Consider the following 17,967-nt stretch of genomic DNA (forward strand, 5'->3'; position numbering starts at 1 on the left):
TAGGGAAAGACAAGTGACCAAATAAGTAAAATAAGATTTGATTTTTAAATCTGGATGGCCATTCCACTCTTCCAAACTACTCCAAACTGAAGAATGTGAGGCCATGGATTAAAGCAATGGTTTTTAAGTCTTTGGTTACATATTAGATTCACCTAAGAAGATTAAAAAAAATACTGATACCTGGGCCCTATCCAAGACCAATTAAATAGACTCTTTGCAGATGGGGCCCAGACATCAATCAGTTTTTGCTATAAATTCTCCAACTGTAATGTGTAGGCAGAGCTAAGAATCGCTGGCTTAAAAAATGTCCCATCATTTAGTCATAGTACATTAGCAGTAGGTAAAACAAAAGAGAGATCAATGGCTCCCAACTAAAGAACATTATTAATGTAAAATAAATCTATTATTTCCAAAATTTAAACACAGGTACTATCCTGGACAGTTAACAAGTAGTTGCTCATATTTCTTCTAGTTAATAAATTCCTTCTTGGCCAATAAATGAATAATTAAATTATTGACTTAAGGGGAAAAAACTAATCTGGTGCGAAAATAGCTTCCTCTGAGAAAATATGGTGTTAATATAATTATCTAACCAAACTTTCACCTCATATAAAAGAGCTGACATCCCATTGCTCTTTAACATGCCACTGCTGGTTGTGCTATTTGGCTTGAAAGGCTTTGATCTGTGTTCTTGTATAGGAACTATTTTTTTACTATCAAGTAAATAAAACAAGCATTTCTTTCACAAAAGTAACTTTTATGAGTACTTACTAAAAAATATTATTTGGCTAAAAAACACTGAAAAACACAGGTATAATTTCTTCTAAGCCTTGTCCAACTTGAAGAATTAATTCAATAATCTTCTTATATAGCGTTAAACCTTTAGCAGCTCTTCATAAAACTTTTGATATGGTATTCTTTTAACATTTTAAACCTTAAAAAGTTTTGCCTGTATCAGGCAAGGTAACTTGAATTTTCTTCTCATATCTGATGATAGAATTTAATTTTATTAAAGGACATTGTTTAATTTTTGGTTTGTAACAGCTATTTTAAAGTCTGCTTCAGGATCCTTCAGTAGGAATACAATGGTGAACAAGATAGATGCTGGTCCCAACTTAGAGAGATTTCAAGCCTGTACTTTAAAGGACACACTGTAAAACTTCAGACTATAAAACCCATTGGGCTAGAGAGGACCTCAGGACCGTGTTTTTTTAAACTTGCATGTGACCCATTAATAGAAGCTCTCTCAGATGTCTCTTGTCAATTCTACCTTCTTAACAATTTTTTTGTCAGGCACTAATTCTACATCCTACTACTGATGCTTCAGTTCGTGTTCTTAACACTCCTCTCCTGAAATTACTGCATGAATCCTAATTAACTGGTATCCTTGGTGACAAGTTTGCTGTCTTCAATTTCTCTTTCATACTATCTAACAGGGCACTCTCTAAAACTGTAAATCTGATCATATCATTCCCTGGCTTAGGGCCTGTCTGTGGTTTTCCCCTATTCACAAAAGTCTAACTAACCTCTATATCATGTCATAAACCCCTTGACAATCAAACCCCTTCTGGCCTCATCTCACCGCTTGTCTCTCCACCTCATTTCTCTAGCACTCTCCCCAAATTCAGAGGCATCCACATCAACTAAACTGGCAGTTTCCTTAATATGCCAGTATTTTCCCTCTTCTTTGCTCATACAACTGCCCTACCTTGCTGAAAGACCCATTACTCACGCGGGCCTTTCTTTCCTCAGTATATTCATGCTTAGAACTTAAAAGTTCCACTTCTCTGCACTTTACCACCAATTTGCTCCACTGTCCCTTGTATGTACTTCTATTCTAGCCCCTATAAGACAAATTTGATGCCTTGTGGCTCTCACCGTCTTAGGCTGTAAGCTGTTTCTATGCATTTGGAGTCACAGCATTCAGCACACAGTAAGTCTTAGAGCCATATCTCCTTACTTCCAGTCCACTACACTATTCTGTATTACATACTGACTTGAAATCTAATGGCCATATGACCTTGAACAAGTTGGTCTTCATAATTTCTTCAACCATAAAACACAGATAATAGAACCTAGTTCATAGGACTGTTGTGAGAATTAAATGACTATGCAAATAAAGGGATTAGAGTATAGTATCTGACACATAGAAAGCAACTCAAGTGAAGCTATTACTATTACCATAAACCTTTTAGTGATACAAGAAAATTTATCTTAGTGTATAAAGAGCTTATGGAAACTCCCAAGAACTACAAAAGATTTTATGAAGATGTAGACTGACAAATTTAGTTTAAAAAGAAGGGGTACGATCTTGGCATAGAGCCTTATATTGGGGACACTGCTTATTACTGAGAACTTCATTGTAATACAAATGGAAAACATGACTGTCCCATGCCTAAACTAAAAATAGACAAACAGAAGAGGAAACACTCTGTAAAATACAACACAGTGCTTTTCTTCTGGACAATTAACTCCTTTCTTGAAAAATCTGGTTGTTATAGTACACAAAAGATGGCCAGTGGTGAATCTTCCATTTACAGAGTTCTTCCACTGAGCCCCCAAAGTTGAAGAACTGCAATTTTACTAGACCCATAATTTTTAGACTCTAAAATTACAAAGGTTTCCTGACACTGTTAACTTGTCCTACTGTTGTTTTGTTTAAATAATAGCATGTTTGTCACAGAAAAGTATGTAATTCAAACTAATATGTACTTTCTTTAAAATGCCTACATTATATACTTTGGTGTTACAAAACATGTTAAGTGTATACTTATCTATCGTATATTATAAACTGGTTTTTTTGATCTATGTCCTACAATGCTTCTCTAAAAAGCTGGTCATTCTAGACTAGGAATAGGTTTACATTTTTTTTAAAAAAGACATTTCACATGATGGCTGAACATTTTTAAAAGACTAGTTTTATAAAAATATATATATTCTAAAGGCAAGCTGATTCACTTTTACTGGCTCTCTTATCTCCTCAAAATCCTTGATTTTATTTTGATACTATATGTATTTGGGGGGTGGGAGGTGAGAGGGCAGTAATTCAACAAAATCAAATATTTGCAAGTCAAAGAAATATTCAAAGATTGGAAGAATGTAAACAGAATTTGTGACCATAGAGAGGCAATATTTCATTATGATGTTTTTCTAAAATAAAAAGGTTTAAAAATATTCAAACTGATATTTTACTAGATGATGCCTAGCAGAGAGCAATGAAATCAGAGAATTAAAAAAATACTTTGCCAGTGATTTTAGATGTTGTTGTTTCATATGAAAAAAATACACCTCTTAGAGGATCACAAGAAAGCATTGGAAGCCTAAATCCTAGAATCTTTCTAGATTTAGATGAATTTATAATTTATAATGATGTTGATGTAGCTAATGATAGACAGGGATCTGTGCCTTATTTCTGTAACAGAATTTAAAAGGAATTTATATTGCTAGTAGGAAATCTCAGTAGACTTGAAATCGTTGAGAATATAAGAAAAACACTTTTCCTTACTTTTGATTGTGAAAGAGATGTAACCCATCATAAACAAATGTGTCAGATTATAAGGTATGTTCACACTGAGTACTGTCATAATAGAATAAAGATATAGTAACCTGATTGAAGTAAAAAAAGTCTTTTCCATATGAATAAGCTTAGGAAATTATCAACTGGAAAAAAAAATGATATTGACATACAGATTGTATGTCAATATCATTTTGTATTGACATACAAAAGCCAGAAAAAATGATAACGGAGCAACTATGGCAGGTGTATAAAAGGGTAGAAGCCATCATCTCCTCCCCACAATGATTATGCCACGTTTGTGCCTTGCTCTGCTCATAATTTTATGTGCAAAACTTCTGTGTCTGAATTCAAATATGATAACCATTTTAACTATTTTATAAAGAACTTAAAGAATGTTTTTGCACATTCGATGATCAGCTGGGCTATTCTTATGTCTGTTCTAAAAACCTTTTAGACACATAAGGATACCCAATGGACATCAAGACGAGATGCAATCAGGGCATTTCCACACAAATTAATATTCACCCAATACTAATATATGTAATATCAAATGAGGAAATACACTATGATGAAATCGAAAGCATCTTGGTGCAAATAGACCGCACATTTTTATGCAACTTATCCATGTGGGATATTCTGAATCAAGTGTTAAAAGATCATAAAATCCTTCAATGAGAAAACCTGATAATATATAAAGCTTCATACTTATTTGAAGGCCTATCTCCTAATTACAACAAAAGAAAGTAATTTTGCAAGTATCTTGATGCATATAAAACTTCAGCAACACATGTGAATATACTCTCTGAATTAGAAAATCAAACAAAAGAAACTGGAAATGTATGAATCACTGGATTAAACTACCAGTTATTACAAGAGGCATACTTAAAAGTATTAGGATATTATAGACATTCTCATTTCACTTTTGAAATGGAAATATAAAAAAATTAAACTGTCTTCATATTTTAATTGGTGAAAAATTAATTTTCAATGAATACATCTGATTTATAACAGCCACTGACTTAGCTCTCAAATATTCTGCTGACTTGTCTAAAATTTCATGTTCAATTATTTTAAGCAGGATGCAATATCAATGATTTGCATTTTAAAAATCACCATCATGTTTTGATCCTCTAAAATTGATTCACAAATTTTGCTTAGCGTATTCTTATCTAAATTTGGAAATGGACTTCATATATTTTTTTAATGTTGAGGTACTGTGAAAGATGTTTCAGTAAGTTTAAAGTAATTAAAAATTAAAATTATAAAACATGGCAATTCTGTTCATTTAAAAGAAGATACACTAAGAAGTGTATTTTTAAAATATTATTGATGTTTGCTTCTATTAAGGCCAGGAATGTAAAATTGTAATAAATTTTGGTTTTGGTATATTATATTTAAACTTAAAATAATGTTTTAATATATGTACTTTTCAGTATTTTTTCAACTACTTTAACATTGTAGGAAAATTAACAATTTAAAAACTAGTAAGAGTTATGTATGTACTGACATACACTTTTTCTTTCACTTCTGGATTCAGTATGACTTGGCTGGGCACTGGCCATATACCCTACTTACTTTCCTGGAAGGTCCCAACACTTCATATATTCATTTCCTGACTTGATGTATTTCCCTTTTTCTAAATTTGTAGTAGGATTTCTCTCCAGCAACAATCCTGAGTCTGTAAACAACAACAACAACAACAAAACTATAGCATGCTAAATTTGGAGTCATCAAATCTCTCAATAAATGGATACTTTTGTAAAATAAATCTTGCTAAAATATTATATGAGAAAGCAAAGAATAAAACTCATGGGAACAGCCCAGAAAAATGAAAGGTTTCGGTGCTTGCTAATTGAGAAATGTGTCTCTACAGAAGGCTCCACAAAGCAGTCAGAGCTACAAGAAGAAAGCTTTTAAGTCACTATTGACAGGGCACCAAGTTCGTCCCACAACCAGGAGGCACCTCTTTCAGGAGGCATGTCCTAGTACCACTAAGGTAACAAGGATTTCATGCTACCTTACATGTGTATAGGCCCATCAATGCTTACTCAATAAGAACAGTGTTCTCTCCCTCTCTTTTATATTGGTATAAAGGAGTCTTTTGCTGGCAGAATTGTTTTATTTCCCCAACCAAATGAAGGAGTCCTTCTCAACACAAATTTTCTAATAAAGTATCCCTAATGTCAAAAGAAAGCAAGCCGAGATCCTGGAGATACAACTCAAAGCTGTGTCTTTTATTATGTTAAATATTTACAGATTTTCTATTCTACTCCATATCTTCATGCTTATTTTGATATATTAAAACAGAATAAGGGTGGCTCCATAGTGTAGTGGTTAGCACATCTGTTTTACACGCAGAAGGTCCTGGGTTCGCGTTCCAGGTAGAGCCACGGACCATGCTCCAGGCCCCAGGTGCACGCCCCAGCATGTGGGAGGAGATGCCCTGCCTTCAGAGATCCAGTTCTTAAGGGGAAACCGCAACATCCATAGGTCAGGGGTGGAACTGGGGAGGGATTAAAGAGGTGGGGAAAAAATAAAATAGAGTAGAAAAATATAAAAGTAAATATTTCATATGAAAATTTCTCAAGTTTCTTACCAATAGGAACTGAAGTTCCTGGGAGATGTATCATGTTCCTATACAGTGAAACTGTGTAGACTGTGGCACATTAACTAATATTCCTGAGTAGTCCACAGTGAATAAACTTAAATCTTGGGTACTGAGCCCAAAATTTCTGCTTATTCATTTTATATACCAAAAGCCATAGTTTGTTTTTGTAATATTGTTTTAAAGTACTTACTACCAAGGACAATCGACATTGTAGGAAGATGGACCGTATTTTGTGACATCAGGTACTCCTTAGCATACTTCATGGGTACCCAGGTTCAGAAGCGGTCTGATTGGTTCAAGTTCACGAACCATTGCTTCCCAAACTTGTAGAAACACCTTTAAAAAGAAATAAGTAGCTTTGTAATGCATTTTAAAAAACAAAGGACTGATACTGGGTGTTTGGCGGGTATAGAGGAACCCTCTATACTACCTTTACAACTTTCCTGTAAGTCTAAGTCTATTTTAAAAATTATTTTTTTTTAATTCTGCCTTTTTGAGGAACCAAGGGCTAGTACTTGCCTATATGACTTTTCATTTATATTATAACCTGAATAACAGCAGGTCTTAAACTTGTTTTAATTTTCCTACGCTCTAGTCTCCTTTGAAATAAGCTCATTTTTGGGCTACTGTAGTTTTTAGGCTTCGATTTTTCCATTTTTGACAGTTTTCCTATCTTACTATGTTGGGAATAGTGGGGAAAGTAATCGTTTTAAGTATTACCCAGGGTCTGGGGGACAAACTGGTCAACGAAAGTGATAACGATCTAAGGGAAGAAACTGGACAGGTAAAAACCCTCATAGAATTCGCCTCCAGCTCGGCTATTAAGTAGAAGTATGTGAGGATCCAGTCATTGCTGGGCAAATAGATAAAAATTGGAATTAACATCTTCTAACGACAGACCCTAATCTAGCCACTTATTCACCAAAACAAAGGAAAACCATTAACTCCTGAGAGTGGCAGCACCCGAGGGCTAGCGGTACTCCAGGCTCACAGGGAAATTACTAGAAGAGGGTCCTTGCCCTGGGCTCTCCTCAGGATCTCGCACTCCTCGTGGAAGGCCGGGGTGCGGGCAGAAGAACGTTGCCAGGTACACCCGCCAAAGACCGGAGAGTTAAATTCTCTACACACAGCGCCTGAAGGGATCCGGCAGCAGGCACGGGGCGAGCCCCGGAGCGACCCACGGAGACGGCTCACTGCGCATGCGGAGGAGCCGGCCGCGCGGTCGGCGGGTCGCACCGCGCACGCGCACGCGCCGTTCTCCTGGGCGGCGCCCTTTTTCCTTACGGCAGGTGAAAGGCGGCTACGCTTTCTCGCCCTTTGGCCCCGCCCTCTGCGCGGCTCACCCGCCAGCCGTTGCATGGGGACCCAGGGGCCACTACAGGCCTTTGGCTGCGCGGGCTTCCTGGTGTCCTCTGCAAAACTGGCGCTGGCGACAGTGGGAGGTCATGGAGCTTTCAAGAAACTCCGTCGACGAGACGAAGAAGAGGACAGGCCTGGGCCATTGCCGGCATTTTTTCTGGCTGGGCGTCATCTTCGACATCGTGGGCGCGACGGCGCTGTTCACCGGGGCCTTGGCCGACCTGTCCCACTGCGGCCTGCTGCTCTACCTGGGTTCCATCATCGTCTTCTTCAGCCTCCTCTGGTGGGTCTTCTGGTACACCGGCAACATGGAACTGACTCCCGAAGAAGTCTGGAAGGGGCCCTTACACGTGCTCTCCACCACAGTGCTGGACACTCTAAGGCAGAACGTCAGTCACAGGTTCTCTTGGAGCTTCTGCGACGTTTCCACCACCTTTATGCGGATCCGGCGGCTGCGGGCCCGCAGGAGCTTCTTTCGAAGAGCCGGTCCTCTCATTCTGACCGTCACAGGCCAGACAGCGGAACGGACAGAAGAGGAGGACAAGGACAAAGACGGAATGAAAAACATCAAGAAGAGTAGCGATGCCGAAGACTGTGGCAGAGAGGATGTGGGCCCGGAACCAGAAGCTGTCCAAAGTTCAGAAGGAGTTTGCCTCCCAGGTCCTGATGCTGGTCCTCTGGGCCCCGAGGCGGGTCGGCCGACGTTTGTTGAACGACTGTGGACCCAGGAGGTGGAGTCAGAAGTCACTCCATCTCCTCTGAACCAGCCTCTACCTCCAGCCATCCTCACCTCCGTGGTCCCCTTGTCCTCTGCGAGCCAGCCTCCAGTCATTCATGCATCTATAAGCCTCCCCTTGTCCTTTTCAGGTCAGCCTCTGGATACCCTAGCTTCTAAGAACCTGAATATACCCCTGATGGTCTCACAGAGCCACCCCTTGGTATCTGTAGCCCCACAGGGAAATTTCCAGAATCTTTCTCTGGCCCCTCAAACTCAGCCTCAACCTGCTCAGGCTTCCCAAGACCAGGCTCTGGCCACCCCAGTCTCTGTGATCCAGTTTGTGCCGGCCCGGTCTCTTAAAGCCCAACCTGTGGACCTGAGGGTCATCCTGGCTGTCCAGGACTTTCCAGCCTTGTATGAAAACCAACAGGCCCCCCAAAGCAGTGCTTTAGTCCGAGAGATTGCTCTCAGCCAGTCTTCACTTGCCCGGGACATTCCTAAAAAGCCAGTTGCTTAGGCTTTGAAGACTGTACCACCAGCCAGCCAGGAACTAAGTCCCTGACACTGTGTCTCTGCTCCCCAAATCTGTACCACCAGCCAGCCAGGAAATAAGTCCCTGACACTGTGTCTCTGCTCCCCAAATCCCCAGCTCCAGCTTCTCAGGACCAACAGTCAGTGCCCCATGAGAGTGCATCTGCCCCCGCCTGGGAGAAGAACGGTCGCCCTCTCTAGTACAGAACCAATCCCCAGCCATCCGAGTGGCCTCTCAGGCCTCTGCCAAGTAAGTGAGTGCCTTGGAAGGAATTTTCACCCACAGTATTGCTTGATTGCTCCCGGGACTGTGTTCCAGTCATTTCCTCAACTCCTTCTGTTTGAAAAAAAGTTAGTAGAGGTAAAGTGGCCTTTTCTTTCAGGGATTAAATCTTTGAAACTTTGGTAGGTTTTGAAACCTAGGGCCTTGAGCTGTAAGGGTTTACCTACTCCACCAGGTACTAATGTGATCAGTTGCTTTTATTTAGGCCTAGTCTGGAGAAGGAGATAATTAACACTTCTTAGAGCCCTAAAATGGGAGTGAGGAGGGACAGCAGTGTTTCTGAAACAAGATGATTTTAAGTGGTACAGGGACATAGCATTAAATAGCAGTAAGCCCTCCAGAAGGAATGTTACTTTCTTTCAATTCTAGTTTGAGGGTTAGTGATCTCTAACACCTCCTAACGTTTTAGTAGGCAGCAAGTGCACTCAGGATTTAATACCATTTGTGTTAATAAAGTTATTTCAATGGATAACGTCTATTTATGCCAAGTGTTTTTCTACTTATAATAGTGATGGTTGCCTTTTGAAATACATTTAAGTAAAAAAAACACTTTGCATGAGTCAACTTAAAGGTTAAAAAGTTAATTGTAGATGAAATTTGATTCTGAAGTTTGGAAAACATTTGATTATTTGTACTAAATCACATGAGCTTTCTACTAAATCACAAGACCCTTTGTGCTAACCTGTTTGATGAACTTTATGGTTAAAGTTGTTGAAGGTGAATTCCACTTAACTCCCCAAGTCCCTGGCAATTAGAAAGGTAGAAAAGACCATGTGAACATCAGAATTGGTGCCCCTGCTTCTATGTGAATTAAGTGCTGTCATAATAGTATACCTCACTGAGTATCAATTTCCTGGTCTTTCTCTCTAATCCTGTTCTATAAATTACCTGCTCTTTAGTGGGGAGGGCGGAAGAGTATGGGGCATAGCAATCTTTTGGAGATTATGCTATGCTCCTTGTTGCTTAAATGTACCAGCATATTATCCAAGATGTCCATCCTTATTTCATATTGGTTGGTCATTCCCAACATATGCTAAAACAATATTAAGTGGAATTCAAACTTCAAATTCTTAAAATATTTTCTAATTCTCTTTTAAGAGAATGTTTATACATTCTCTCTCTAGATGTGTACACGTATATATATTCCAAAGATAATCTGTACAGGCAAAGCATTTTGGCTTTTTTGGTTTTGTATAATTTGCACACTTGGATTCTAAAATGAAATACATTCAGTGATTTAGTTCTATTAAAAAAAAAAAACAGCAAAATGCTAACAAACAATAATTCCAGAAGGATTTATTATTACTAAAAAAGATGATTAATTTTTTCCCATTAATTCTATTTGTTCAGGTAATTTATATGATTGAAATAATTCTCCTTGTAATTCTTGAAGGAGACTTGAGCACTTACTAAGTGACAGGAATAAAGATGAAAGGATGCAGACCTTGCATATCACAAAGCTTATAGACTTTGCCATTTAACTCAAAGGAGTGACCCTAATGGGAACATTTTAAACAAGGAAGGAGAAAGAGTAGGCTGGTTCCTACTAATAATTCTTAATGGAAGAATTATTTTTTTGACAGGAAGAGCCTTTCACATAATTCATTAACCAGACATTTATTGAATTTCTAACAAGTGCCAGGCATATTAGGCACTGAGGATCTAAAGCTAAAATGTCCCTGCTTTCCAAATGCTCACTGTTTATCAAAGGAAACTAAGGTAGGAATAACGCGAACACAGGCCGATATAACGAGTCTAGTCAAAGTGCTTTCAGAATACAGATGTGGGATGGGTGAGAGATTTTTGAGTTGGATCCTAAAGTAGGTGTTTTTTGAGTGAAGAAGATGGGAAGATCATTGCACATGAAGGGAGAAGCATCAACAGAAAGGGACAGAGGTGGAACAATTGTGGTTTGTTGGAGACATATTTGGGAAAGGATAGCTATAGGCAAGGGCATTTGGGATGCAGAAGTTGGAGAGTGACAGACAGACAGACACACCAATGTCTGAAGGCTTTTTAAGCAGAGTATTTTGTGTTCTTCATTCTACCTGTGGGCTCTGTTATAAAGTAATGGCAGTAGGCCAGTAATTAGAGAATTGCCAAGGTGTCTTCCAGTTCTAAGCTGAAAACAGATTTCTTAGACGTTAGCAACAGTTTCTAACCAAAGCGTAGGCTCCATGGGTATTTATTTAAGAAAACACTTTCATATGTTTATTTACTTGTACCTAACTTTTTTTTTTTTTTTTTTTTTTTTTTGCTACAAGTATAACATCAGGTAGAATAAACACCAAATGTTATGACATTTCTCTCTATGGCAGTAAAATAAGTACTTTCTAACATAGGGGTTGACAGATTTTCTGTTAAGACCCAAATGGCAAATATTGTAGGCTCTATGGCCAAAAAGCAAAATCAAGGATATTATGTAGCTATTTATATATAACAAAAGAGAAAACTCCTTCTCCCCCTGTTTGCCTGGTGTAGGCAGTGCAGTTGCTTTTACCCCAGTTGCATCAGCTGAAGTCATGCACCTGACCAAGAGCAACTGGCCTGAGCGGGAGGGGCCTGGCTGGTCAGGCCCGCAGCCAACACAGTGTATTTCACTGTGCCCCGGTGGCATCCAGATCTGAGGGTGCCATTCTCTCAGAAAACCTGGCCATCTCATCTTGGCCTGCTGGCCTGAGGAGAGACAATTTGCCATGTCTCTGACTCCCAGATTGAGATTCTACTGTCCCGTGCCAGGCATTTGCCAACAGTGGAGTCTACAGGGTATATATAGGTGGTGATGCTTAGGCCCTGAGCAGTTTGCAGGCCAGACAGGCAGGCACTGGGTGCTCTAGGGGAAGCAGGGGTGGAAACTGATTGGATTTGGAGGTTCACGGCAATAGCCGACAGCGATACAAACAGAGTGGAGAGGGCGCATCTAGTGTCTAGAGGTCAGAGGTGCTACAAAACACTCTACAAGGCACAGGCTAACCTCTCACATCATGGAATTCTCCAGCTCAGAAATCTTGTGTGAGGTTGAGAAACTCTGATCTTGAATAATAAAAAATTGCTCTGTAGTTCATGAGATACTTAAAAAAATCCCATTTTGATCCTCAGATGAATCATTGCCTCTTATATAGTAATCTACTAGACCATGAAGATCTTATTCATCTTCGTTTTACTTACCTTTGTATTCCCATTTTGTGTCATCTTTTAATCTACACTCTTATGGGGAATTTATTAACAATAATAGCTGACATTTATTGGGTGTTTATAATGCATTACACACTATAGTAAGTAATTTTCTGATGTTATCTCATCTCACAACAATCAGAGGTAGGCATCATTATTATCTTCAAGGAAGTTAGATTTGGTATTGAGAGGATAAGTAATTTTCTCAATGTCACATAAATGGATGAGCTGGAAATTATATATAATTGATGTATAATTTGTTAAAAGGTGTATATTATAAGCTTTCCTTCCAAGTTAAAGTTATTAAGAGACTTTTTCTTAATCCTGTTAATTATAACTTGAGCTGTAATACTCTAGTCAATGGGTTACTTCTCTTGTTAAAGCCTCACTTTCAGAGAGAGAATGAAAGTCAGCAACTCTTTAATTTTTTGTTACATTCTATGTTTATAAATGTCATCTCAAATAAAAATTGCTTTTTTCTTTTCAGAACTCACCAATGTTTCTACAGATTTAAGTGCCAACTTTGTAGAAGCACAGATACTTACATTAATCTATTTTGGAAACTGCCATCTGGAATCCTGGCCAACTCAGACCAGCAAACTTACTAGACACCTCCACCAAATATACATGTTTCAGTATTAAGAAGAGTTTTCTAGTTCATATAATAAAGTTATTCATTGTTGGGATTTTAAGCCATAATAAACTATGCCATTCCAAGTGAACTTTGTTTTAAAATAAGGTGTTTTTTTTTTTTAGATAGACTTCTCTCTTGTGAAAGCTTTCCAGTGTTCCAAATGTAAAATAATGTCTCATGTACTCTAGGTGAAGATGTAAGTAAGTATAATTCCTAAGGAAATGGACATTGAAAATGCAACTCCTTGCATTTAAGGATATTTTATGACCTGATTAGCTGTCAGAAAGGTTAACACAATCAATATAGAATGTAGAATGATAGCATTCTGCAACTTATATTTATATGTTCATTTGATTTAAGTAACATCTGAATTTCCCTTTTCCCCAAGGATTTAAAATCTGCTGATTTGATTGCATATTTTAATGCTAATAAAATAAAATTCATTTGCGACTGCCCTCCTTTTATGATCTTTCTTTGAACTGGTGGATTGTTTATATAAGAATATTAATACAGGAGTAGTTTCCTTTTGAAATTTCTAGCCACAGGCAAAGATACCTTTTTTAGGTGTTAACAATACTTTGGATCAAAACTTGCAAAATTTTTGCTGTTTTTATATGTCTTCTCCTTTTCTGTCCTATGCGTCAGTATTTCTATATTTATAAATTTCAAGAATTAACTCAGGCCAGAAGACTTTGCATTATAGATGCTTGGAGAAAGAATAATTGGAAGGACATTATACTAAGTGAAATAAGTCACAACAGGACACATACCATAAGATTCCACTTAGATTTCTAGAAAATCAGATTCATAGTGACGAAGTAGAATGATAGCTGCGATGGCCTGGGGAGGGTGGGTAATGGGAGTTGTTTAATGGTATGGTTTCAAATGAAAAGAGTTCTGAAGATTGGTTGCACAATAGCGTGAATGTACTTAGCACTGTTGAATTGTACACTTAAAAGTGTTTAAGATGCTAAATTTTATGTGTACTTTACCACAATTTTTTAAAAAAGAATAATTGGATTAAATCAGCAATGTATAAACCATATGCCATTTATACATTTTTAAGTAATAAATATATGCAAAATTGAGCTTCTATATATAAAATGCAGTAGGTTAGCACAGTTGTTTTAAAACTCCAGAACTACAGTTAGGAACGTAGAGAAAAATCATCTTTAATGTATGTACTACAGAACAAAGGACTTGATAAGTGCAAAGGACATTGTAGAGGGGTGTGTGTGTGTGCATGTGCGCGCACGTGCCCCTTGTATTTGCAGGGACTACAGAAAAGCCTTTTATCTTGCCATAGCTAATCATTACTAATATGATTGAATTTTATCTTGGGTAAATAGAGGTGGCTCTTAAGAACTGTGGTTAGTGAATGTCAGGTGCTACCAACAGTTCCTAGAAGTAGAAGATGGTCACCCAGAAAGAAAAACGGAAACAGCTTTAATCATCTTAATGAATATAGATGTTTATGTATTTTCAAAACATTAACCTTTTCTGATTTATTTTTTCACATTCTAAAAGAAATGTTTTTATTGAATGGACAGATTTTTAAAATTTAAATCTTTGGCTAGGTACTATATTTCCATATTACAAAATTTTAAAAGCATAGATGGCACATGCTGAAATCTCATTACAATTCAGCACAGTGCTACTGATAGACATTAAAGATGTTATATCAATTTCTTATAAATCCTTTCATTTATATAGATTATATATAGTCATTGTATATATCATTCGTTTATATATATAAAGCACATGTATATTTCAGTGTTTATATACTGTTCAGCACTTCGCTTTTTTCTCCTAACATATATCAGAGATCTTTTCATTTTGAGAGTTAAAGAGCTTTCTTATTTTTAATGAACATAGTACTCCATTTAGTGGCTGTATTTTTGTTTCTTGTTGATGGACATTTTGGTTGTTTCTAATCTAATAAATGTTTTTAAGCAATAATAGATATGGACCTAATAAATAGATATGGACCAATCAACTACTAATAAATAGATATGGACCAATCAACTACTAATAAATAGACCTAATAAATAGATATGGACCAATCAACTACTAACTTTAAGAATTCCAAAGGCCATTTAGTCTACTTCTTTTCCTCTCCCCTCCAAAACTAACAAAAATCATAGTGACCTACCTAAGATTGCATAGCTAGGTAATGGCAGAGGCTGGGCTAAAATATGACAGCCCTGAGTTTGAGCCCTCTTTCCAATAAATCAGTATAATTACAATCTCACTGAATTTTAATTAGTCTGCTTATCTTAGAGATTTGAAATTTAGCTCAGAAAAGATAATGAAGCGTTTTATATTTCTCTTACCACCAGAACATACTAATTTTTTAAGAAATAGGACAGGAACATGGTTTTTGGTTTTTTTTTAAGTGAAGTAGTTCGAAAAGCTGTACAGTGAAAAGTAAGGCTTTCTCCAACCACTGATACTACTCCCATCCCTTCAGTCCTCTATGGCCATTTTCCAGAAGCAGTCATTGGTCATTGTTATTAGCATCTGGTGTACCTATCTAGAGTCTGTACAAAACTCCGTGTGTGTGTGTGTGTGTGTGTGTGTATGCTTTTTCATACTATTGTTCTGTACCTTCCCTTTATTGCTCCCTTTATTAAAGTTTCTCTAAAGTTGTTGATGTGCAAGTTAAATCTGATTTTACAGGTTTGTAAACTCCTTGAAGGCTGCAATATCTGTCTGTCTGTCGGTCTATCTGTCTCTCCTTTGTATCTCCCACAGGACATGTAAAATATACTGAAGTATTTTGGACTTAGTTTTATTCTTAGTAATTAAGGTCATACATGATATCATCCTGAATAAGAATCAATGTATGTTCCTAGTAAATACTCTTCTAAGCATTTGATTTAATATCTCCGGCATAGTGAAAACTCAGTTGTGAAAAGGCTAGAGATAATGACAGTAAAAAACAAAATAACAAAATTCAAAGCCTTATTTTGACCTTTGGTCTTACCCAACTCTTCTAAAGCTGGAGTTACTAAAACGTGATTAAATTTATTTTATTTAGTTTATATTAAGTGCTAGGTACTTCATGGAACACCTAGATGATTCTGTCTCTGCAGAAATCATTTCCTTTCCGAGTGCAACTTTAGGCTCTGTCTGGTATAACTAAGGCTTCCAATACTACACAGTCCACAAAACCAATGTGAATTCCCCATCATCTTAAAATCTCTCACGGCTTGACTTTGCTGGACAAAATGGCATGGGGCCATTCTTTATGATTAACAAAGTGTTGTAGTACTTTTGGAAAAATAGAAATAGGCAGTAATTAAGAATTTAATTCATTTCGGCAATAGTCTGGTTTGATCAGCCTGAGAAGGAATATTTTTCTGGTTCTTGTTTCTGAGCTGGACTGAAGAGGGTAAGCTACTAGTTTAACCCTGTGAGCTAGGTCAAGGCATACTGCTCTAGGGTCGAATGCTGCTTCTACTGTGCCGTTCTTCCCTCTTAACATGCTTTTATATCATATAGTATGTATCTGCCATACTATTTTTATAAATGGAGAAATGGGTCATATAACAATACAGTTCTAAGGCTTTCTTTATCCTCTGTTATGAAAGTAAATTTTTCATTAAGTGATTTAGTGTGGAGAAGATTTTCCAGTACAATTATCAGATTATACCATGGTGAATTGCTGTTAAAATGTATTACTTAGTCTGAAACTTAACATCCACTAAGCTTAGATTGCTGTATCTTTTTGTCTTGCTCTGCGAAAGGTCTACTATAGAGTAATTTGACTGTAAAGAAGAAGAAAGAAGGAGTATTGGCATTACTAAAGGATTCCCAGACAGTTATTCATTTATTTCAGGAATCCAATTTTGGCTGTTTTCTCAACTGATCCACTTCATCTCAGCCACCACTACCATCCTCCGAAAGAATATCACCTCAACCCTGGACTGTTAACTCAAACCCTGAGAGATATCCCTTTTTCTGCTCTTGCTATGAGATCTTGCACCTACTTTTCTCCCTGCCTTCAAAGCAGTCTCCCCTCACAGCCTCCTGGCCCTTTCACCCTTAGTGATTCTTAGATTTCAACTCAATTATTACTTTTTCAAGGAAACCTCCCTGAGTTCCTTAAAGAGGTTAATTCTGCCCATTATAGAACCACACAGCACCATGTGTTCTCCTTAAAGGACTTTGTTAAATTTACATTTGATCAATATTTGTTTCATTAGGTAACTAGCTCCATGAGGGCAAGGACGATTAGCATTATTATTTGCTCATCTTGTATCCCCAGTGCCTAGCACAGAGCCTGGTACCTAGGTGTTCAATAGATATTTGTTGAATAGATGAATGTAGATGTTTACTACTGTTAGATTGAAAGTCTGTAGACAAAGATAAAGCTGAGGTTAGGTGGTCCCTACCAGACCCAATTAGAAAAACAGATAAAACTAATTTCTGAAATTGTGCCAATAAAACAATAGAAAACATTGATTCACAACTGAAGTCAGATACACTTGCCTTATGAGGAATTGTGGAGGGGAAAGTAAGGTACTTTTCTCTGTAGTATTCTCTTGGGAAAAATCCGAAAAACATTCCAAATAGGCATTAAGCAGCATGAGGTTCTTGTATATTACCACCATTGTTTTCCAACAGAATATGATAGTGCTTTTTTTCATGTTCCCCCAGAAAAAGATAAAAATGGAAATGTTATGACTGTTTACAATATAATTTTGTATATTATGTTTTACTTTTTGTTTTCTAATTGTTTCAAATATGTTTAGTGTCTTCAATTGGACTAAAAGTTTACTAAGGCTATACTTTATACCACTGGTTCTTAATTTTGGCAGTATTGCCCCTCGGGGGACATTTATCAATGTCTGGAGACATTTTTGCTTGTCGCAATGGGGAGGGGGCTAACAGTACTATCATCTGGTGGGTAGAGGCCAGAGGTGCTGATAAATACCCCAAAATGCACAAGACAGCCTCTTTGCCTTATAAAGCATTACATTGTCTGGCCTAAAATATCAATAGTGTCAAAGCTGAGAAATTCTTCTTTATACTTCTCTATAGTACTGGGACAAAGAAGGCTCTAAATTGTCTTTAGAGAAGATATATATATATATATATATATATATATATATATATATATATATATATATATATATAC

At 37.3% G+C, this 17,967-nt stretch overlaps 2 protein-coding genes across 3 annotated transcripts in view; one reads left to right on the forward strand and one right to left on the reverse strand.

Moving 5' to 3' along the window:
• LOC120620420 (group 10 secretory phospholipase A2-like) overlaps positions 1 to 7,357 on the reverse strand; it is a 43,653-nt gene extending 36,296 nt beyond the window's left edge. The window contains exons 1-3 of the mRNA XM_039885392.1: positions 7,071 to 7,357; positions 6,316 to 6,461; positions 5,093 to 5,195 (exon numbers count right to left, since the gene is read on the reverse strand). The gene's annotated coding sequence lies outside the window, so the exon portion shown is untranslated. The remainder of the gene's footprint in view (positions 1 to 5,092; positions 5,196 to 6,315; positions 6,462 to 7,070) is intronic.
• On the forward strand, positions 7,299 to 13,277 carry LOC120620419 (uncharacterized). 2 transcript variants are annotated; one of them, XM_039885389.1, is made up of 3 exons: positions 7,299 to 8,351; positions 8,852 to 8,983; positions 12,947 to 13,277. In XM_039885389.1, the coding sequence occupies exons 1-2, from the start codon at positions 7,325 to 7,327 to the stop codon at positions 8,932 to 8,934; spliced, it is 1,110 nt and encodes a 369-aa protein (XP_039741323.1). In that variant the 5' UTR covers positions 7,299 to 7,324; the 3' UTR covers positions 8,935 to 8,983; positions 12,947 to 13,277. The 2 variants fall into 2 exon arrangements, with proteins under 2 accessions (XP_039741323.1, XP_039741324.1); XM_039885390.1 differs by lacking the exon at positions 12,947 to 13,277 and adding an exon at positions 12,678 to 12,912.
• The last annotated feature ends 4,690 nt before the right edge of the window (positions 13,278 to 17,967 follow it).

This window comes from Pteropus medius, unplaced genomic scaffold, assembly GCF_902729225.1.
Source record: "Pteropus medius unplaced genomic scaffold, Ma_sr-lr_union100, whole genome shotgun sequence".
NCBI lineage: Eukaryota > Metazoa > Chordata > Mammalia > Chiroptera > Pteropodidae > Pteropus > Pteropus medius.